Below are 24879 nucleotides of genomic sequence, written 5' to 3' on the forward strand. Positions count from 1 at the left end.
CAAAGGAAAAGAAGAAAATCTAAATACACCATGTTTGGCAAGCAAATAGAAAAGAGAAAAGAAAATTGATATGGTGGAAACAGGAAAATGATAGAAAAGGAGAGTTAAAAAGGGTATTTTCCATACCATATGGGCCCGTAAAAGGAAAAAGCAAAAAAAAAATTGTAATCCTTTGGAATTGGGAGAGGAAGTGATAGTTTCCAAATCCCACCTTCTCTTTATCAATGCTATAAGAATTTTTGGGTCCATGAATAGAGAGTCTCACATCACTTCCTTTCATTTCCACTCTCTTCCTTACCAAACAAGCAAAAGGAAAGCTTTAATCCATGCCTTTCTTCTTTCTTTCTTTCTTTTCCTTCCTGCTATCTAATCCATTCCTATCTTCTTTTTTCTCCCCCCCTCAAGTAATCAAATATAATTATTGCACACAAAATACTTCGGTGGAAACCAATTCTTTGCATGAACCATCATTTATTGCCATATAAATAAATAAATAAATTATTCAATATATATTTAATTTAACAAATCATTAATTTTAGTAATAAGGTGTCCCAAAAATAAATCTCTTATGTTGTCATAAAATTGAAAATGATGGTTGAAAAAGGCAATTATTTTTATATTAGAAATTATTAACATTTACATATTAACTTAATTTTCATATAGCCGGTGAATGACCAAAAAAAAATCCTATTGTGTGGCCTCAAAAAAGAAAAATTGCAAAAAGTTTAATTTAGCATTGTATTAAAGTCCACCTCCAAATATGAACAAATGAGCAGAAATAAATCATAATTAAAATTAAAAAAACAAAAAATGGCAATTATGGTAATTTGAGAGAGAAGAAACGGCAAAGGTTAAGAGGCAGAGGAACGCGGGACTTAGGATTTTGTGGGGGCCGATAGTTTGGTTTTGGTAGGGACATCCTAATGACTTATTTTTCTGTTTACGCGCATCCCCATTAATTTTTCTCACGAGAGAAAAGTATCCTTCCTTTTTTTCCATTCTGACAAAAATAACCCTAAATTTTTATGTCCTATTCTGTACATTAAAAAAAGTTTTAATGTCAAAGATTAAGTTCTATTGTCTAGTGTTGATCTATTTGACTCTAATATATAATGAAAACATTAGAATTAATAGCTAACTTTACTCTTAATAAACTTCATTCTATTGCCAGTTTTTATTGGTCCCAAATCAATAGGTATCAAAAAGTATACGCTTGCAAAAGCAAAAGGGTTTACTATTTTTTTTAAGGCAAATTGATTACGATAATATTCCAATAAAATCAACCAATTACTTTTCGTTGTTGAACATATATGGGCAAGTGTTTCTGGAAAGGGAAAGCTTAATTGTGAAGTGAAGTAGCTGGCAAATGATTAATTATTGAAATCTAATAAATTTATCATTATGAAAGGAAAGGAATTATATTGCATAAAGAATACGCAATGTATAATTAGATATATTATGTAATTATTTTAATACTTTTAATTTAATTTAATAAACCTCTAAATTTTATTTTGTGAAATATTAAATATATTTAATTTAATAAATATTTTAAATTTTTTAATGATATTTGAACAAAATATGTTGAATAATATAACACGTTAAAAAATAGATATATATATATATAAAAAAAAGTAAAAGTTCTATTATAAATTATATTAAAATAATGAAATAATTTGATATATAAGTAATTAAATATGCATTCTTCAAAGGATGGAATCCATTTTTGTTGTACAGAAGCATGTTTCTCAGACTATTAAAACTTTGTAAAATCTCTACTCTTCCATTCCTTCCCGTTGATTTTAGGCTTTAATCTGGAAAGACCTCCTCAAGAAATGATATTTACAAGTATATGAAGTTATGGATTGTTTACAACAACGATTAAGGTTTTAGCAGTGACTGAATTTCTGCTTCTAATATACTGACACAGAGATTTAAAAAAAAAATCCAGAAGATTACAGGAGAAATTAAACCACGTCAGAGAAAAATGGAAACGTTATAATAACATACTTCCATTATTGTAATGGTGCAGAATGATATGCATTCATAAAAGGGAATAATTAGAGAGTCCTTGGCTGCAAATGCCATCATCGAACCCACCATTTTTAAACATCAGCTACAGACCTTGACTGAACGTAGGATAGCTCTTCTTCTGCATCATAAACTGAATTATGCTTATAATTCTTAGACCTCTTTCCTTCTTCTTCTGCTTCTGCTTCCCACAGTGCAAAAGCTTCCTCTCCATGGATTGCATTGTCCCCAACTTGCAACTCATCTTTAGACGATCTTAATGGGACAATGAGTCGAATGAGCCAACAAATTATGCTAGTGGAAACTATGTTTAAGCATGTAACAAAAAGGACGCCTGCCAATTGAATTCCCATTTGTCTAAATCCAGCATGAGTTTTGCCATTCTGGAGACCATATGCTAAGCCGGTATATTTTTCCCAGTCGGGCACCATATAGAAAAGGCGACATAACTTCGGCACGGCGAAAAACCCGGTTAGAATACCACCAAGAGTGCCGGCAATGGCGTGGGTGTGGAAGATGGCCATGGGATCGTCAACTAATGTTAGGAGCTTCACCTTCTTATGGAGAATCATTATTGTATACCATGGAATGCTTCCTGATATTGTCCCCATTATCATGGCTGCCCATCCTTGTACAACTCCTGTTCAAGTTGATTTGCAATGGGAATTAGATAATTATGTGATCCAATAATTTTATAGTTTCACATTATAGTTTTTATTAGTAAAAAATAATTAAATTTATAATTTCCGAGTTGATAAAAAGAGGGTGGGAGGGGGGCAAAGTGCAGGGGCATAATAGTAAAATCACCTGCAGCAGGAGTGATGCAAACAAGACCGGTGATCATTCCCTGTACGCCACCAAACATTGAAGGTTTCCCGAAGAAGAGAGTGTCCAACAAGAGCCAAGTAAGTATGCTAGTGGCAGTACACACGTGGGTATTAAGAACGGATAGAGATGCATCCACGCTAGCCACAAAGGGACCACCGCCGTTGAATCCACTCCACCCCATCCAAAGGAGGCCTGCGCCTGCAAGCATCAGAATCATGTTGTTTGGCGGGAACTTTTCAATGTCCTTCTCGGTTCTAGGTCCCACCTTTCGTCATCCAAACTCGTACACGGTCAATATACGTTTTTCTTTTTATTGATGAATGTTTTGTAGCGAATTTATTTTATGGAAAAATTATTGGCTTAACGAGAGAGTTCTATAAAAAGGATACACTAAAATATTTTTTAAATAATAATAATAAATAATTTATTTTATTATTATAAAATAATTAGTCGTTTATTCGTTTGGGAGTCCCTGATGATTAAATAAACCAAGATTTTACCATGACTGTAATTTTAGTGTATTGTACAATAGTTATTATTATTTTAATTATAAAATTAATTTATAATTTAATAAAATTATTAATATTTTGTATTATTATAATTTTTAAAAATAATAGCAAACTAATTATTTTTAAACATCTTTAAATTTTTAAATTTTTAAATTTTTTAATATAATAATATAAAAAATTATTTTTGATATTTTTATTAATTAATTTTAATATTATAATAAGTACTATCAATATATTTAATATTAATGTTTTTTAAAATTATAAATTATTATATCATTATTAGAATAACTGAATATAATTATTCAAAAGTATTATTTTCTATCATTTGAATTATTATATAACTAGAATATTAATTTATTAGTTAATATAATATTAAAATATAACTAATATACTATTATTTAGAATAATTATTTTCTAATTAAAAGAACTAATTATTATCTAATTAGAAAATTAATTTATTATTAATATATATTTTTAAAATTAAAATTAGTATTTAATTATGAATGTAACTTATTAATTAATAAAATAATAAAAATTATAAATTTATACATAAATTTGAATTTCAAGTGTCAAAATAAATACATATATCAATATAAAATATTTATGTGTCAAAAATTAAGAACACATATCAAAAAATTCAATTCTTAAAATATATATATATATATATATATATATGTATATATATATTATTAAATATTATTAACGATCTGCAATTTAAAATATGGAACTAATTTGAATTTTGAGATCCATCTTTTCTTATTATGAAATCTAATTTTATATTTATAATTCTTTTACAAATAATTAATAATCATATTCCTGTGAGAGAATAAATTATTAATCAAATTGGTACTTAACAAAAAAAAAACATACACAAACACGATACTATAAAAAGTAACCGAATAAAGGATATATGAATAAAAAATTAATATAAATATAAAAAAGTTGCATATGAAAAAAATTTCTATTTGTTTTGTACTTAATCAATATCAAAAAATCAACATATGTATTTAAAATTATAATTTAATTTTTATTGATAAAAAGTATAAAAAATTATGTTCATATGTTGCATATATTATATAAATGTGTAATCATCTAATTTAGGGTTGTCCATAATGATAAATTGCTCAATAGCATAAGGAAAAACAGAAGACAAATATATGTCAAAAAAAACATGAGTTTAATGTCAAAAACAGCCAAAGTACTACAGTTTATTAAATTATATTATTTTTTTTATTAGTGATAAAAACACACAGCTTATGAACTAAGAAGCTAAATTTGATAATAGCTTCAACCAAGAATCAAAAAATCAAAAAAAAGAAATAACATTAAATTTATGTTTGAAAAAGTAAAAGAGAAGTTTAAATATTGGGATTTAAACATATTTTTTATATATTATATTTTTTTGGGACGTTTCATATAGTACACTTAGATTATATTATTTTTAAGATTTAAATCTTTCCATTTTTTATTCTTAGCTTAAGAGAAAAACTAAAAGAATAGAACATGAGATTCTCCAAACGGCCATCTTCAAAAATATATTTTATATTACATGTTTAAATGTGAATTTTTTGACGAGTCCACATTATCAACTCAAAAAATTAATATGAACTAAAAACTAATTAGTTGTTTAGCCGTGTTGTACACAACAATTGTTATTATTTTGATAGTAAAATTAAATTTATATATATAATTTAATAAATTTTTAATTTTTAGTATTAATTTTATAATATTTTAGAAAATAATAGCAACTAATTATTTTTAAAAATTTTTAAATTTTGTTAAAATTTTAGTAGTATAATAATATAAAAACAATCTAAAATATTTATTTATTAATTCTAAAAATATATAAATTAATAATATTAATATAATTAATATTACTATTTTTAGAATTGAAAATTAATTTATTTATGAATATAATATTTAAAAATATTATTTTAGAAAAATAATTTATTAATAATACAATTTTTAAGAATACTTATTATCTAATTAAAAATTAATCTAATTTAATTAAGAAATTAATTATTATCTAATTAAAAAATTAATTATTATCTAATTAGGAAACTAATTTATTATTAATATATTATTTCTTAGGATTAGAATGAGTGTTTAATTAAAAATGTAACTTATTAATCAATAAATTAATGGAAAAACTATAAAATTACATATAAATTTAAATTTCATATGTCGGGAAATAAGTAAACACTAGTCGTTTATCCGCGTTGAACGATCGTTATTATTATGTTGATTATAAAATCAAGTTTATAAATATAATTTAATAAATTTTTTAATATTTAATATTAATTTGTAATACTTTTAAAAATAATAACAAACTAACTATTCTTAAATGTCCTTAATTTTTTTTAAGATTTTATAGTGAGATAATATAAAAATTATTTTTAAAATATTTATATATTAATTCTAATATTATATAAATTATTAATTATATATTACTATTATCTTAGAATTAAAAATTATTAATTTAATTAGAAATTAATTTACTAGTAAATATAATATTTAAAAATATTATTTTCTATTATTAGAATCATTAAAAATTAATTCATTAGTTAATATAATATAAAAATATAATTATATAATATATTTTTAAAATAATTATTATCTAATTAAAAAATTAATTATTATCTAATTAGAAAATTAATTTATTATTAATTGTTATTTCTTAATATTAGAATGTGTGTTTACTTATGAATGTAACTTATTAATCAATAAATTAATATAAAAAATCATAAAATTACACATAAATAGTACATATGTCAAAATAAAAATAGTATATATGTCAAAATAAAAATTCTATGTGTCAAAAATTAAGCACACATGTCAAAAAATTTAAGGTTTCAAAAATTAGTGTATATATATGTCAAGACAATAATTTTATGTGTCAAAATTAAGCACACATGTCAAAAAAAAATTTAAATCTTAGAAATTGATATGTATAAATTCTAAACCTGTTCATGGGCCTAGGTACCCGTTCGACCTGTCCAGGCCCGCACTCTTCGGGCTGGGCTTGGACAACAATTTTTGAGTACAAACCCGGTCCGGCCCGGCCCGAACCCACAAGAGCCCCTAATTCTTGGGCCGGGCCCGATGTCTAGTTTAGTTAGTAAAAAAAAGAAATATCATATCTAGCACTGGAATTTATGCCCTTCAACTTATAATTAAGTGTCAATACCACTTAGCTATCTATTATTTCTATTTATAGTTTTATTGTTATTAATAATATATTAATCAAAACAAAACCTAAATCTAAATGTAACTACAATTTGAGACAGATTTAATAATTGGTCGGACCGGACCGGGCTTTTTAAAAAATTTCAAGCTCGGACTTAAGCTCAGAGATATCAAAAAATTCTCGGGCCTGGGCAGACTCGGACTTGTCCAAAATCAAGTCAGGCCTGGTCAGCCCGGCCTCAGCCCGCCCAGGCCCGGCCCATGAACAAGTCTAATAAATTCTAGAGACATATTAGTTTTATTTGATAAATGTTTTGTACTTAATTTGTTTTAAATTCTTTCTACCATTAGATTTTTGGACAATGGGTTCTATAAAACTCGAGTGTCAAATAATAGATGATTAATTTAATTTTAAATTTGAATTCTAAATAAATAAAAAATATCATAATTAATTCAATGAATATTTCTGTCGGATTTTAAAAATTTAAAAGTGCTAAGTCATGCATTCACTGGATTAAAAATTCTCATTTTATTGTATAAATTAAATTAAAGGATCATTATATTTATACAAAACAAAAATGCCACTTCTGAGAAAGGAAAATAAAATAATAAAAAAACGAAAATGGCACTTCATTTTATGATATTGCTTACCCAAAATGCTGCAGTGAAACCAGCAACACCAGCAGAAAGGTGAATAACAAACCCTCCTGAAAAATCAATAATCCCAAGTTTTGCAAGCCAACCTTCAGGACACCAAATACTAAAAGCACAAACTGTATAAGAAAACGTTAGCCATAAAGGCACAAACATTATCCATGCTCGAAAATTCATCCTTCCAAGAAGACAACCAGCGATCAGTATCAGTGTAATACAGGCAAAAACTCCTTGAAAAAGAACCATTGTTGCTGTTGGAAAGTAGCCAAGAAAAGGTTGGCCTAGCAAGAATTTCTCATCCAAGGCGACGGCAGGTTTTCCTAAGAAAAAAACAAGTTTGTCGCCAAAAGACATGTTGTAACCCCATCCTACCCAACATACGATAACCATTGCAAATGCATAAAATGCCATGAATGCTGAGTTTATGGCCCAGTTCTTCTTTACCATGCTACCATATAAGATGACTAGTCCGGGTATGCTTTGTAGGCCGACGAGCGTCGCTGCCGTTAGCTGCCAGGCATTATCCCCTTTGTTCATCCATTCAGGGCTAGCTTCATCAGTTAACAAGTTAGAAGGAAGCGCCATGACTAGTTATTTTAGTCGAAAGCATGATAAGTAATTAATGGAGAGGGGAAGAAAAGGGTATATGATTAGATAGTGGTGGAACTAAAGTTGTTTGTTTCTGTTTTTAATTTTAATTTTGGCGTGTTACAGGCCGGCTAAGGAGGCATATTTTGGCAATGAAGTTTGAAAATTCTTTTCTTGATAGTCTGATACTGTAATGAGGGGCTAGACTGTATCAAAACTAAGCAGTTCGCAATGTTTTCTTGAGAAGAGACCAAACATGTAATGCCATCTAGAAGTTTAAATTGAAAAACAAGAGACGCTTTTACGGTTCAATAATTATTGTTAATGTTGTAATCATGGAATTTTAATGTGTCATTTTTTGCTTTCTCAGTTTGTTGAATCAGTAATTATATCTAAGTTTTCCTGAACCCCTCTAATTAATTTACGAACTCAAATGATTAATTGAATGTCATCACAGGTAGATTCTTAATTAGTGACGGGATTTTAAGTGACAAGAGTTTAAGATGTTGATGACGGGATTAATGATTTGTTTGTTGTTTTATCATCCAAAAAAGGAACTTCTGGTAATGAATACAAGTAAAAGAAGATAATGTTTTCCTTCTGGCATATATGATTTCCTTTACCTGATGTTCATACATTTGTGTTATACAAATATTTAAGTTAATTTACAATATGAAAACTGCTATTATTTATGTTGATGATCATAATTATAATACTTTCTTCAAATCATCTGTAGCTTGTATCAGTGTTATATGCAAGTGAATTCATGAAACAAGAATCGATTCTAGATGTTGCTCTCCTGTTTACAACGTTTTTCTCAAATGCAGAAGTAGATATGTATATAATCTTGTATTTAATATTTTTCTATGTACACTTCTGGTAGTAATTATATATCAGTACTGTTAAAAGGAAAAGCTCCCTTTTCATGATCTAATTCTATAATTAAACCCCCATTGACAATATAAAAAGAAAATTCCATTTTATATAAATGAGTAAATTCTCAAGATTATCCTATAAATTATAAGTGAATTATGAGGTGTGTAATTTATAATCCCTTATTTACTTTTAATGTCTTTATATATTTATTCAATAAAAAATTTTACAATATCTAAATTAAATTTACATAAAAAGTTATGAAATATGACTTTTACGTAAAGTTTTATATGCTATTTTTTTTGTGAGAATTGCTCACAGAAAAACTTCTTATGTAAATTTAATTTAAAATTCTGTAAATATTTATTTAATAAACAAGTAAAAACATTGAAAAAACATCAAATCATTAAAAACTAGGGCATTGTAGAGCTCACTTAAATTATAATTAATCTATTGACTAATTTTAGTATAGTTAATAAAGAGGAGAAAAACAACTTATTCACTAATCATATTCGGCCATTGTTTCTTCTACTGTCTAAATATAAGCAGGGTATTTTGAGAAAATCAATAGGAAAACAGAGCCTAAAAACATAAGGTAATGTTTAGTGAACAAACACATCCCCACTTAAATAATTTCTAGGTCAGAAATTTTAAGGGTGCCTCTTTAATTAAATCCCATTGTTCCGAGTTATATAAATATATATATTATATATATGAGGAGAAGTTTGCTCGAAAAGTTAAAAATTAGTAATTCTTTTTAGAAATCTAATTTTTCACTTCTTATCGCTCTCTCTCTATATATATATATATATTATCAGCTAAGTATTGACAATTGTATGATGAAATCATTAGTTAGTAAAACACCATTTGTTTTTTCAATATTTGAATGAATTTGAACATTGGAATATCAATTAATAGAATTGAAAATGAAGCATCATATTAAATAAGACTATAGAGCCTTTCGTAGCCACTTGCTATAGATAGAATTAATTTTGTTTTGAGAAATGAAACAGGGTCTTTATAGTAGCATCTGGATACCGTGTTCATGAAAATCTTTGAACAAATGCAGGAATTCTACGTTCTTGGAAAAGAGACATTAAATAACTCAATCAAGTATGACTTTTTGATGATCGTATCATCTCCCAAACCTGCCAGCGAAATTCAGACCACTCATTCTTTCTTTCTCCACCAATTTCTGAACCCATACGTCCAGCAAAACAAAGTCAAGTCTCATGGGTTGCAAAATACTTAAAACGATTTCTATAATTTAAGTTTAATGAATGAACTAAAAAAACGAAAACTAGATTGGGTATTGTTAATCTTTTTCTTGGTTTCATTAACTTAGATTAATTAGGTTGATGTACATGAATCAAAGGACTTTTTTTGAGTGTGAATTGATGATGCTTTTGAAAATATTTTAACTTTGATTTTTCCTTTTTTTTTTTTCAAAAAAAAAAAAAATCAATCAATATTCATGTGTTAAATGAAATTTACATTTATTTGATTCCGAATACAATATTGAGATATATAATTAATTAGGTGATTCAAGTGATAGGTAAGTGTATACAAAAATAATCTTAAATAGGTGATAAGAATTATACTTTTTAGTGTTTGAGATCAACAATAAAAGAAAGAAGAAATTTCACCATTTATATTTTTTAAAAAATAATTATAAAAATATCTCTTGTTTTTTTTTTTTAACAAATACCTCATACTATTATTAGAAGTACCATTCTTTACTTTTTCATCCTTTCTATTTTTTGAAAATTAGTTTAAGATATTTACACATATCGAATATATAAACATATAATGTTTGATGTTGAATATTTTAGTTGAACTTTGTTTTATTTTAAAAAGTTTCAGATACTCGAAATATACTATTATTTCGTATTTTTTGAGTTTGCATTTAATTTCATTTGGCAAAGATTGAAATTTCTAACGTATACGATTTTTGATTAAATATATATCTTTTGCTGTTATTTATTTCAAAAGTATATCAAACATATTTTTTTTCTTCAATATATTGGCATATTTTTTTTTATTTTGTACCAATTTATTTAATTTTTTAGATATGATATTTTCAGCACGTTTTTAAAATTTTTAAATTAAAAAAATATTTTTAAATTTTATTTATTTATTCATGTTAATATCACAAAATCAAACAAAATGCAACTACATTTTATAAAAATTAAATGTGTTTTAAATCTATTATCTGTTAAAAGTATATCAAACATATAGACTTTTTTTTTTTCAAAAGTATATCGAACATATACTTTTTTCATTTGAATAAATTAAATCAGATATTTTTATAAATAATTTTTTTCAGGTGTTTTTATAAATAATTTTTTATTTTAAAGTATTTTTATTGTTAGAAATCTTTACAGGTATTTCTATAATTATTTTATATTTTTGTAGAATTTATGAAAAAATCTCTAAAAGAAAAGTGGGTCAATAACTCAGACCGGATGTTATTTTGCACTTCTATAATATGAAACCACAAAGCCTTATAGATTAGTATAATTTTGACCCATTTTCTAATTTTATCAAATCATCACAATTTAAGAAATTAAAAATAATTTTGATCAATCCAGCAATTTGGTCAAAATTATTCTGATAAATTTAAATAAGAAACCATATATATAACAACAAAAAAAAAAGTAACCGGCCTGAGTTATTTTTCCCTTAATTAGCAATCTAAAATTACAAAAAGATAAAAGTAAAAGATGGAAAAGAAAACCCCACAATCCATATGCAATATCAATGTATAAATTCACAAACCTGATCAACAAGAGGAACTAAAATCCGAGACAAAAACAAGAAACAAAATAAATCAAGTTTATCAAACTTGCTTTATAAATACATATAGAAAAACTCAAGCTAATGATAAAAAACCATATTTATGAATATGAATTAAGATAATAATAATTCATAAACCTAAAACAACAATGCTTGACGCCGACCACCAGAACGCCGCCAGCTGGAGCAGTAATCATAGGATCCCAATCTGAGAAATTGCCTTTGCAATACTGTTGACCTTTCAGGTATGTGAAAAATATTTCATCTCACGCACAGCAATTAATAGGGTTCTTTAATTTGATTGCAATTTCAAGGTGAGAAACAGCAATGGCGGTCCATTTAGAAGCGACTGGATTCTTGCAAATTAAAGTTGCATCTAACTTTTTAGAGGGGCCTATATATATATATAAATATTAATCCTTCACTACCATACATGATGTTTGGACATATAATTTCTAGTGTATAATTCGATTTTTAAGCCCATTTAAACCCAGATTTTATATAATTTTTCTAATTATATGAACTGCTTTCTTTTTCTTTATTCGTTGTTTAGATGGTCAGAGAGTGACATCAATTGATCTGTTACAGGAAATGTCAAGAGTCGTTATACCTGCAGAAGTTCCATTTCAGAAGTTTCCTTTCCATTTACGTGGCATTGAAATTGAAATTGAAATTGAAATTGAAATTTAGGGTATTTGAATACAGTGGGCATCGAAATTCTTTATGTGAGAAATAAACGGAGACAGATGTGGTCGACATCTGTTGGTCTGAAGGAAGTCACTAGGGTTTTATCATCATTAGCTGTTTGTACAGTGTATTTCTACCCATTATTATTACCAAAAATCTTGTTTTATATATGTATATACCATTAACATCAATCTTAGATCGTGTAATGATGCAATGTATTTATCATTTTAACTCTGATAAACCTTTTTATACTTTGATGGGTGCAATTAAGTTGAACTTTTCATGACTCAATCATTTTCATTCATTCAAAAATAATTTACGACTTAATTAATGCTGAAATAAAAATTAAAGATTAAATAGTAAATATTTATATTTATATTTTTAATTGTGTTGATAATTTTTCTTTTAATGTATAATTCGATGATTTGTGCTTTATTCTACAGCTATTTTATACTATAAATTAATTTTTAAATTTTTATATAAGTCTGATTCTGAAAGCAACTGATAAAAAGATTTGATTTGGGTGATATATATTAATTATAAAAAATATTATGAAATAATAAAATAAATAAAAAATCATTACTGATTTAAAAGAAATGAGATAAAAAAGAAGAACGTAGAAGAAAAGAAAGAGATAAAAGGCAGGCAGAATTTTGTTTTGAATCCTAACCTCTTTTCCATATGCATTTTGGAGAAGGTTTTTGTTTATGCATTTTATAAATCATAATAAAAGATTAGTCATTGGTCAGCCAATATATTAAAACTAGACGAAAAGTAATCTCATTATTTTCAATGCTTAATTCTTGCCCGTACAAGAGTCTGGATCATTGACGGAAGAAACTTTGAAAATGGAATCTAAAATTATAGCTTCAGAAAATTTGTATATTAGAAAAAGAAAAAAAAGAAAAGGGATTCAATACGCATTTAGTTTGACTATTAAAGTGTCTTTGTCACCTTTGAAACAAAAAATAAAATAAAAATGAAAAAGGGAAACTGTAACCACTCTCTTTGATGTATTTATATATAAATACAAGAGGGGTATGACAGAGATTATATGCAGTGGGATTAAGATTTAAGCATCCTATATATCTTTGTTGGTTTGTGATCTGAAAGTGTCTTGAGTTACTTCTAAAAGAGAGAAAAATTATGGGGGATGTATTGACTGAAGAGCAGATTGCTGAGTTTCAGGAAGCTTTTTGTTTATTTGACAAAGATGGAGATGGTAATTTATCACTTCTTTTTTCCTCATTAATTATATTATCATTCATGAGTTTCATTCTTGCCTTTACTTTTATTAGTTCTTTTTTCTTTTAGAGTTAAACCAGTACACCCTACCCTGCCATGCATCGACCAGACGTAAAAAGTTTATAATTTTCAGGAAGAATTACATTTGGGGAACTGGCCACAGCAATAAAGGCGCTAGACCAAAACCCAACAGTAGAAGAACTGCAGATTATGATCAACGAAGTTGATGTCGATGGTAATGGAACTATAGAATTTGGGGAGTTCTTGAATCTTATGGCCAGGAAAATGAAGGTGAGACCTTAGGCGATGCTTTTGTTATTATAAATAAGTAACCTGCAGTCACGGCAAACTTGGGTCATAACTTTGTTTGGTTGATCAATTATAGGAAAATGAAGCAGAAGAGGAATTGAAAGAAGCTTTCAAAGTGTTCGACAAGGATCAAGATGGCTACATTTCACCTAATGAGGTTGAGCTCTTCTTCATATATATATATAAAATACATGAATGTACTTGGCTTGATGTTTGTGTCCCAGTTGAGCATTAGAAGCTAATTATTATATTTTACTACGCAGTTGAGGCATGTAATGATCAGCTTAGGAGAGAAATTGACAGATGAAGAGTTGGAACAGATGATTAGAGAGGCTGATTTGGATGGAGATGGGCTTGTTAATTACGAGGAATTTGTCAGGATGATGCTAGGTACCAGCTAGCTTCTTCAAAATTATTACATGAAACAAACCATGTGTTCTTTCGGTTGAAACAAAGCATGTATGATCATCTATTCAATCTGTATATCACAGCACTTATATGATTAATTCTTGTATGCTTACTAGATTCATGCTGTCCGGAAAAAGAATATATATATTATATATATATAAATATATAAAATAAAAATGAAAAGAAAAGGTCTTATATAAATGAATCCTTTCAAAGATTTACTTTCGCATTGCAAATGAATGACTTCGAATTTGCATATATATTAATTTCATTTAATCAAAAGATTCAAAGTAACAAAATATGAGGAAGAGCAATGGCATCATTTATGCAAAAGTCAACTAGACAAGGAGGGGTCGAATTTTACAATTTGCTTCGGATGGGTTACCAAACTTCAATTATAGTTTCACTGTGATCATTGCAAAAAATATGAGTTTTAACAATAATAACATGTTATTTGCATTATGTTATTGTCGTTAAAACTTTTTTTTTTTCCTTAATGGGAATGACTTTAAAATTTATATATTAAAAAGATACAGAGTAGTTTATTTGAAATAAAATGTTGAATTTAAATACTAGTTCAACAATTAATTCGACAAATTATATGATTAAAATGTCGATTACTAAATCATAACCTTAATGGAAATTATAATGAGATCACAGTGCTTAAAAAGCACATTTCTCTTAACTTTTCATCTCTAATACTGATGGTTTGGATTGGTTTTAGGCTGAATGAGCTGATCATGCAAGGCAAAAAGCAAAATCTAGTAAGCAAAAAATAGAATTAGGGATAGGTTGAACTATCCTCCCAAAAGTAGAGAAAATAGTTAGCATGTTGTCTTATATTTTGTGGAGAGAATACTGTTACATTTGCCAATTTTCTGTTATGAAATTCCTCTGGTATATATAGACAGTTTATCCTTTTAGAATTAAGATTTTAGAAATTTTATTTTAATTTCTAAATAAACTGTTTAGATTCGTTAAATTTGTAGTTACACTTATGAATCTAAATCAATATTTCAAAGAGTTAAAAGATAGCTTCTGAACATATCTATGATGAATTTGTCAAGAGTAATTCAGTTTGATGTTGCAAGTGTCCAAGTTAACAGAAACAAAACAAGGAACTAACTAGTGTTTTGACTCCTTCAAATTTAACGTTACAAACACTCTTAGTGTTGGAATTAAGGTGCATCTCAATCCAACAAAGTGGAAAAATAATATTCAGTTTCTGTGACTTGATCACTGATAGAAAGTCACCAAACACATATTTTAAGCAGTCTGTCCAACCACTAAAATAATTTCTGGGGCAAATTAAAAATGTTTTGCATGTGAATTGATAATTTCTTTTTCTTTTTTTTGGTTTGCTAAATTGCGAGAAGAAACCAGGTTTGCTTTTACATTTCCCAGTCAAATTTTAGAATTTAGATGCCTACGCGTTGGCACAGTATGTTTCCATGTTCTACAGTTCGAAATTAGTCATCTTTAGTTTCTTTTATCGCTTAATGGCACACGCATTCATACAATTTTTTAAATTTATTTAAAAATTTTATCTAATAATTAAAAATTATAAAAATTTAATTTTAGATTTTACTAAATTATTATTACTTATTCAATAAAAATAAAATTAGTTTCTCAAAAATTTATTAATTAATATAATTATTAATTTATTAAATATTAAATAGAACGTGGTAAACTGTATTCTTTTTATTCCATTCGCAAATATTTCACAGCTTAAATAAAGAAAAACCAATAATTAAAAGAAAAAAAGTTTAGAATCATAAAATGTAGAAAACCAAAGGTATTCCAATAGGAAATTTCAATTGAGTAGAGAAAAATAAAAATGTCCAAAAGAGAGGAGAAACAAATTTATTAAGATGTCTTTATATATTATTCTATAAAAATTGGTTAATGTAATTTTTTATTAATTGGGTTACTAATAGTTCATTATTAATTAATATTAGTAGTATGATTAAAAAACTTTTAGCTAAAACCTAATTTTACTATAATTTTATTAATAATTAATAAGAAACTTTAAACAAAAAATCTAATTAGTACTAATTCAAAATATTTGATAGCAACCAGCATAAAATAAAAAATACTAAGTATCTTTACTAATTAGTTTTACATTGTTACTTTTTTCTTTATTATTTTAAAATCAAATAAATAATTGAATAGTGTTTTGCAAGTCAAGTCATAAAAAGTTTAAACAAAATAATATTAAAATATATATTATTCTATTTATTATATTAAAATATATATTATTCTATTAAAATTGATTAATATGTTTTTTATTAATTGAGTTGCTAATTAGTTAATTATTAATTAAAAATAATAGCAGGGCCAAAATTCACTTAACTAAAATCTTAAGTCTATTATAATTCTAAATAATTAATAAAAAATATAAAGAAATTCTAAAATCAGTACTTCTAACTTAGTAATTTTAGTAGACAAAATAAAGATTATGTAGAAATAGGACACTAAAAATTTATCAAAATATATTATTTTAGATTAAATAATAATTTTATATAAAATAAGAAAAAACACAATAACATTAAAAAATTTTATTATTAAAAGGAATATTAATATCATAATTTTTTAAAATAATTATTAATACTTTAACATAAAAAAAAACAAGTATTACGTTATAAGGAAAAATCACCAAATAAAAAAATATATAATAGTAATATTATTAAAGAAAACTAAAAAATATAGTAGTGTTTATAAGAATAATTATAGTTAAATGGTGAAACGTTGCTGAATATATCTTTAATTTGTAAAATTAAAAATTATATTTAAATAAAATAAATGATTACTTAAAAATTTATAAAGTATTATAAAAATGAAATTTAATCTATATATTAATTTATTAACGAAACTATAATAAAAAATTAATTTTTATTATAAATTAATAAAAAATTAAATTATTAAATATCATGCAGTGCACAATGCACGTGGATTAACAATTAATATAATTAAGTAATAAATAACTATTAACATTATTATTATCGTTAAAACCGCTCTCACCTTTATCTCCCTCGATACTACCGTCATTATAACTGTTTATTTTACTGTTATTACTAAAAAAAATAAAAACACTGTAGCAATAATTATTTTTTGTTGTATCTTATTTAATTATTAGTATATAATTTTAATTTATAAAAATTTAATATAATAAATTACTCCCATGGCAGCAGTAGCTTCTTGGACCAGTGATGGAAATGATTACAGTTTATTTATTTTAATTTAGGGATGTTTTCTAATTATTTGTAGACTGGGTCTTCTTTTGGGCTTTAACTGTTGTAATCTTTGTGCGTTGGGCCTAAAATCACAAAAGTCGAACACAGACAAGAGGCGTCACGACAAAGTTTAACAGAAGGAAGGAAGGAAGAAGTCATGACAGTTTCAATTATTGCTTAACCTAAGATTTGATTTTCTTTCAAAAGAAAAAAGAAGAAGAAGAAGAAGAAGAACAAAGGCTTGATTTAGTTTATTGTGAAGGTCATCTCCTTTCTCCTGTGATGATGAATAGTCATATGTGAATGACGTAGGATCCATCTCAATTTAGCTTTACTCTTGGTCGGACGGAGCCAATTAAGATTAAAAGTTTGCCAAGTTGCTTTCCTTTTCTTTATCCATTCTTTTCTTTTACACCTTTCTAATCTATCTTTTCCTTAAATAAATAATATCCATTTATATTATATTAATATAAACACTCCATTGTTTATTGTTTAATCTATTCTCGAAACAAATTAATTTCAATAACATTTGAAAGATTCCATCCTAATTAATTAATGACACTCCTCTGAAATACGGGCTAATCATTTTAGGAGATTGAAGGGAATGCAACAAATCAAGCTTTTAAAAATGGTTAATATATATTCTGGACTTAATTTAAGTTAAATTAAGATCAAGTGTTGGTAAAGTCATAAATAGTATATTTTCATGTATCATATATCAAAAACTTATAAGGGAATCCATTCTTAATGATTTGTTTATGGGTTTGATTCTTTAATCTTCGTAGGGTTATGCTCCCATTGCATACATTTGTTGAAAGATTTTGGCAATTTACTCTCACCCTCCTAATGATTAATCATATACTTAGTGATTGAATAGATTTAAACATTTTAAGTATTAATTATTAAATTTGTAATAATAAAAATGATTATAATGATTAGTATATTCAAAACTAATCGTGCTAATAAATTATTATATGAAAGAGAATTATATTTTAAAATGCCGAAGCTCAATATTTATTTAACTGTTAATTTAGTAATTTTATATATATATATATATATATATATATATATATATATATATATATATATATATATAAATATTTGATGACTAAATTATAAGAATTTCGTCATGGAAAGACTTAACATCTAAGTCTTTAGAAAACATAGAAAATTAAAGTAAAAAATCAATAAAGCCATATAATGTACGTGGAATTTAGTTGGCGTCTTGTCATAAAATTGACAGACCATATCAAACAAAAGGATAGACATATAATAGTTTTGGTCGTTGTGTTAAATGAGTGATTGATTCCAAGCATTTCTTTTCTTTTTCTTGTTTTGCATCAAGTCATCGTAGAAAACATATAAAAGTTTTGCACTGTATATATTAGGCAATTTCCATCTTCTTTTGTTTGGTCGATTAAAGCACTTATTGATTAATAAGCAATCAATTTTCAATAATGCCTTTATGAGCAAACCAGGGAAAAAGATCGGGGGAAAGAAAGTGGAAGGATAGAAAGCTTGTCTAGAAAAGGAAATAATAAAATAATAAAATAATATAGAATTGCAATTTTCAAATTCTTTGAAATAATATAATATTATTGAGCCGAATAAAAAAAAAAGTACATAACTTAATATATAATAATTTAAGACTATAAATGAACCGAAAGTACTCATAATTTAATTCAATAAAAACTCGTTTGAACTCAATTAAATTTAGTAAATAAGTTCAACTCAAACTTCGATAAATTCGCGAGCCAATTCATATATAAATTAATTTATAAATTAAAATATCAAATAATTTAAAATTTGAATATAAAGTTTATATATTTTTATTCTACTAGATTGATGAATGATTTATATTTTTTTATTTATTTTATATTCGTTAATTTTATATAGATTTAATTAAAATTTATCCTTAAATAGTGCATTCCATTTATCCATTTTTTATTGTTACATAAACAGCTAAAGAGATGCAGATATTATGATTAAAATTAAAAAATGAAAAAGCTATGTGCAATGCAGATTATCTATGCATCTTTTGTTCTAAATGATAGTGAATAAGAAAATTTGGTGTAATTTTCACATTTATTAGATAAACATTTTTTTGCTTGAAAGTGATATTCAAACTCATATTGGCTACTCAATAATAAGGAAGAGATTTCACAAATTTGAATCTAAAACCCACAGATTTCTTAGTAACATTTTGTTTCTTTTTGGGAAACTAAAGCCAGGCAGAGCCCGAAAACAACAAATTAATGCCTTACAAAGCCGGCATTCAATGAATCCCCAAGCAACAGCAGGTGAAGATCCTCAGGAGGAGACACCCAAATCAACATGGAAGGCACGTTTAGCGAGCCAATCAGCAGGCTGGTTAGCTTCCCTGAACACACGAAGGCACTGCACCTCCCGTTGACGATTGAATACTTGATGAGCAGCGACTGCTATACTTTGTTTTTCCAATGATGACGCTTTGATGATAGCATTCACATACATCACAGCATGACATCCAATATTAGAAATTCGCAAATTTTTCCATCTTTTGTTTTTGTAATCAGTCAACCATTAGTCAATTGGAACAACAACTTAATTAGTAAATTCAAGTACGGAAATAACCTAAAACTTAACGAAAAATAAAAGAAGAAGAAATATATTTTACAAGGATTAAAAAAGGAAACAGATTTTACAACAACAGTTTCAAAATGACTCAAACTAGATCTTTGTCAAATTTTATTAGGTTGAAACTGCACCGACAAAAGAGATTGATAGACCCTTGGCTTAATTAAGAAAGATTAGTTAACTTTACTATCATGCAAATACAATTGATTTGTGCATAATTTAATGTTGGGTGGAGCTAATTCAAGTGGTTAAGAGTTTAAGCAATTACAAATGGTGTGACAGTCTGGCTTAGAGAAGCGGTCCGACGATAGCGTGAAGTGGACGCCTGGGCAAAGATAGGATGCTTAGACAACGAGCGGTTTTTAGTAGGCTCCTAGGATGACACCACTCTAAGGTACGGGGTACACGAATAAATTGAATTGCATATCAAAATGGAACGGAAAATAATTGATAACATATATATAAAGAATTATAACTAATCATATGAAACACTTTTTAGTTGTTTGGCTGTAGAGTTGTAGGAACTCCAAAGTTAAACGTGTTTGGTTCAGATAAATTTAAGGATGCCAATGGGAGACCAAAACATAAAATATCTTATATGTGATATGGTTATAGGCCATTACAAATGGAATGGTTAAAAATTTATTTATCTCTCTTTCTTTCTCTCCCTCTCTCTCTCTCTCTATATATATATATATATATATATATATATATATATATATATATATATATATATATTACTGATATATAATTTTTATATTTATTTAAATTAATTTACTTTTCTAATTAAATAATAATTTTAATTTTAAAAATATCATTTTAATAAGTTATTTTTTAATTAAATAATAATTTTTAATGCTATATTTTTAATATTAGTCTATAAATATAATTAGTACATTTATTAATATAAATTTCTTATATTATCAATTATATATTTTATTAAATTATTATTACGTATATTTAATTTAGTATAGTTATATTTTGTATATATAATATCTTTTAGATAAAAATTGTATGAATTGAAAACATTTAGATAAATAAATCTTTATTTGCTATATTTCTTTAAAGAATTTTAACTTCAAAGACTTCCTTTAAGTAATTAAAACAATGGGTAAATTGCAAGTAAAGATCATGGAATTAACAAAAAGTAAATTGGATTGGGAGGTAAGTACCTAACCTTGTAACACAAGAGATGTGTGTGTGTATATATATATATATCAGCTGCTCGGATCGTTAGATGGATCACCCATGCAAATATAAAGTTGACAAATTAGAGAAGCAAGTGTAACTACCTCTACCCTTCATCTTCTTCGTCTGTAATATAATACACTTTGTTTATCTCATCCTTTCGTCCAAATCCTGAAGTTCAATCTCCCGCTATCTTTTCACCTTCTTTTCCTGTCGTCTATAAGGTCCTGAAAAGCTGGCGAACGTGCAATGCTTGATCAAGAATTTCCCTCGCCCGGAAAACGCAACCAGCGAAGATGGAGGATGGCCTTCACGGCTATATATTTTACAAGGGTTCTTTGTTCCCTGTCCAAGAAAGTTCTTGACAATCAGAACAGGCTATTGGGTTCCTTCTCTTATGTTGCAATTAGTATCAATGATGATGCTGCACATAATGAAGGTAGGCCTTTGGTGGATGTTGATCATAATACACTGATTGATATGGTTAAAAATAGAAGCCTTGAATCTTTGCATCAACTCGGTGGAGCCAAACAAGTTGTTGCAATTCTTCTAAGTGATGCCAAAGAAGGTATTAGCGACAATGAAGCTGACCTTGCACATAGAAGAGAGGTATTTGGTGCCAATAGGTACCAGAAACCGCCTACTAAAAGCTTCTTTAGCTTTGTTTTTGAAGCACTGAAAGATTCGACCATGATCATTCTTTCGGTATGCTCTGTTTTGTCTCTAGGCTTTGGCATTAAACAGCATGGTCCGAAAGATGGCTGGTATGATGGAGGAAGCATCATTGTCGCTATCGTACTTGTCATTGCTGTCTCTTCTGTCAGCAATTTCAAGCAATCCAAGCAATTTGAGAAGCTATCAGACGTGAGCAATGATATAAAGGTTCGAGTGGTTAGAGATGGGAGGCACCATTCAATATCTATATTTGATATTGTGGTGGGTGATGTTATTTCTTTGAAAATCGGGGATCAGATACCGGCTGATGGCTTGTTCTTGGATGGTTATTCCTTGAAGTTGGATGAATCCAGTATGACAGGCGAAAGCGAACATGTTGAGGTCGATGGCCACAGAAACCCATTCGTGCTTTCTGGAACAAAGGTGATTGATGGTTTTGGTTCCATGATTGTTACATCTGTTGGCATGAATACAGCTTGGGGTGAAATGATGAGTTCATTAACCAGCAATTTGGAGGAGCAGACCCCATTACAAGCACGCCTGAGTGAACTGGCTTCTTATATTGGTAAGGTCGGATTGTCAGTTGCCATACTCGTTCTTGCAGTTTTGATGATTCGTTATTTTACGGGAAGCACCAGAGATGAAAATGGACAGAGAGAGTTCAATGGAAGCAAGACAAAAGTCAGTGACGTACTCAACTCAGTTGTGGGGATTGTTGCAGCAGCAGTGACTATTTTAGTGGTCGCAATTCCAGAAGGTCTGCCCTTATCTGTAACTCTAACCTTAGCTTACTCTATGAAGCGAATGATGAAGGATAATGCGATGGTTCGTAAACTCTCTGCTTGTGAAACAATGGGTTCTGCCACAACAATCTGCACAGACAAAACTGGCACTCTTACTTTGAACCAGATGAAGGTCATAGAGTTTTGGCTTGGGAAGGAATCAATTGAGGATGGAACTTCATCAAAAATAGAACCAGCCATCTATGAGTTGCTGCAAGAAGGAATTGCCTTGAACACGACAGGTACTGTTGGCAAATCACATACTTCACTAGATGCTGAAATTTCTGGTAGTCCAACTGAAAAAGCAATTCTTTCTTGGGCTGTGTTTGATTTGGGTATAAAAATAATTGAAACAAAGCTAAATTGTAAAATAATACATGTAGAGGCATTTAATTCAGAGAAAAAAAGAAGTGGGGTATGGATGAGGAAAAGCAATGATAAGACAATTCATACGCACTGGAAGGGAGCAGCTGAGATGATATTAGCTATGTGTTCAAATTATTATCTCCGAAATGGGGCAGTAAAAGCCATGAATAGGGATGATAGACTGCAATTTGAAACAATAATTCAGAGCATGGCAGCCAAAAGCCTGCGATGTATTGCCTTCGCCCACAAAAAGTTGAAAGCAGATGACAGAAAGGAACTATCTAAGGAGCCTGAAGAAACTGAATTTACCTTAATGGGGATTGTAGGACTGAAGGACCCATGTCGGCCAGGGGTCAGCGCAGCAATAGAATCATGTAAGAAAGCAGGGGTGATTGTTAAAATGATCACTGGTGACAATCTGCATACAGCAAGAACTGTAGCTATTGAATGCGGGATTCTCAGTCCTGAAGATGATATGGACAGAGCTGTAGTAGAAGGTGTACAATTTAGAAACTTCTCACCTGAGGATAGAACATCAAAAATCGATGAAATTCGAGTAATGGCAAGATCATCCCCGTTTGACAAGCTTCTGATGGTACAATGCTTGAAACAGAAAGGCCATGTGGTAGGAGTCACTGGTGATGGCACAAATGATGCTCCTGCTCTTAAAGAAGCAGATATTGGGCTTGCCATGGGGATACAAGGAACAGAGGTGGCCAAGGAGAGCGCAGACATAATCATCTTGGATGATAACTTCTCTTCAGTAGTGACAGTATTGCAATGGGGAAGATGTGTCTACAGCAACATTCAAAAGTTCCTTCAATTTCAGCTCACTGTCAATGTTGCTGCTCTTGTTATCAACTTTGCTGCAGCTGTTTCTTCAGGTGAAGTTCCTCTAACTGCAGTTCAGCTACTGTGGGTAAACCTTATCATGGACACACTGGGAGCACTAGGATTGGCCACTGAGCAGCCTACCAGTGATCTGATGGAAAAGAAACCTGTGGGTAGATGGGAGCCCCTCATCACCAAAATCATGTGGAGGAATCTCATTGCTCAAGCCTTATATCAGGTAGCTATCTTACTTGCACTACAGTTCAAGGCACAGTCTATCTTTGGTGTGAATGAGAAAGTTAAGAATACAATCATCTTCAATACTTTTGTACTGTGTCAAGTCTTCAATGAATTCAATTCAAGAAACATGGAAAAGAAGAATATATTCAAAGGGATACACAGAAACAAATTGTTCCTAGTGATCATTGGAATTACCATACTTCTTCAAGTATTGATGGTGGAGCTTCTGACGAGGTTTGCCAGTACTGAGAGGCTAAATTGGGGGCAATGGGGTGCTTGCATTGGCATCGCTGCTCTGACTTGGCCAATTGGATTTCTAGTAAAGTGCATTCCTGTTCCTTTTTAGAAAGTGAGAAAAGCTCCCTCAGCCTGGAAAAACATAGCCAATGATCAGTTTTCTCTTTCTATCCCTTTCCTACCAAAGTGCATTCCTGTTTTCAGAAAGTGAACCTTAGATGCTTTGGTATTGTTTTGGTAGCTGCCATTCTGTTAGTTGTTTCTTTCATAAAATATTTAGATTCAAAATATGGGTAAACATATAATCCATGCTTACTTAATTCTCTCTATTACGCAATATAATATTCTAAAATGGAAGTATTACTTTTACCAATAATTATTCGAACTATTAAAATTTAAATTCAGTTCTCTTTCTATTATAATAAACAGCATGCATGTGCCTGAAGCTGAAGCCAGCCACTTCACCTTCGTTCCTTCCGTTTTCCTCCATAAACAACAATCAATCTTTTTCTGTCCCATTAATTTGCAGATTCATCGACGTAATTCTATTTCTACAGTTTCTTGTTATGAACTTTTGTACTTCTTTTTTATGATGTCTCA

At 28.3% G+C, this 24879-nt stretch overlaps 3 protein-coding genes across 3 annotated transcripts; 2 read left to right on the top strand and 1 right to left on the bottom strand.

The window, feature by feature from the left end:
- Window positions 1-1878: 1878 nt before the first annotated feature.
- LOC8269342 (ammonium transporter 2 member 4) lies at window positions 1879-13751 on the bottom strand. Its single transcript, XM_048379933.1, has 4 exons — window positions 13732-13751; window positions 7203-7752; window positions 2836-3121; window positions 1879-2668 (listed from the first exon to the last, which is right to left on the bottom strand). Exons 2-4 carry the CDS (start codon window positions 7740-7742, stop codon window positions 2103-2105), a joined length of 1392 nt encoding a protein of 463 aa, XP_048235890.1. The 5' UTR covers window positions 7743-7752; window positions 13732-13751; the 3' UTR covers window positions 1879-2102.
- Window positions 12743-17708, top strand: LOC125371307 (calmodulin-like). Its single transcript, XM_048379934.1, has 5 exons — window positions 12743-13371; window positions 13528-13685; window positions 13780-13860; window positions 13967-14093; window positions 17379-17708. Exons 1-5 carry the CDS (start codon window positions 13296-13298, stop codon window positions 17429-17431), a joined length of 495 nt encoding a protein of 164 aa, XP_048235891.1. The 5' UTR covers window positions 12743-13295; the 3' UTR covers window positions 17432-17708.
- A 3489-nt stretch (window positions 17709-21197) lies between these two features.
- On the top strand, window positions 21198-24610 carry LOC8280239 (putative calcium-transporting ATPase 13, plasma membrane-type). Its single transcript, XM_002512167.4, has one exon. It carries the CDS (start codon window positions 21398-21400, stop codon window positions 24386-24388), a length of 2991 nt encoding a protein of 996 aa, XP_002512213.1. The 5' UTR covers window positions 21198-21397; the 3' UTR covers window positions 24389-24610.
- Window positions 24611-24879: the final 269 nt, after the last annotated feature.

The sequence above is a fragment of the Ricinus communis genome, chromosome 10, assembly GCF_019578655.1.
Source record: "Ricinus communis isolate WT05 ecotype wild-type chromosome 10, ASM1957865v1, whole genome shotgun sequence".
In the NCBI taxonomy this organism is placed as follows: domain Eukaryota; kingdom Viridiplantae; phylum Streptophyta; class Magnoliopsida; order Malpighiales; family Euphorbiaceae; genus Ricinus; species Ricinus communis.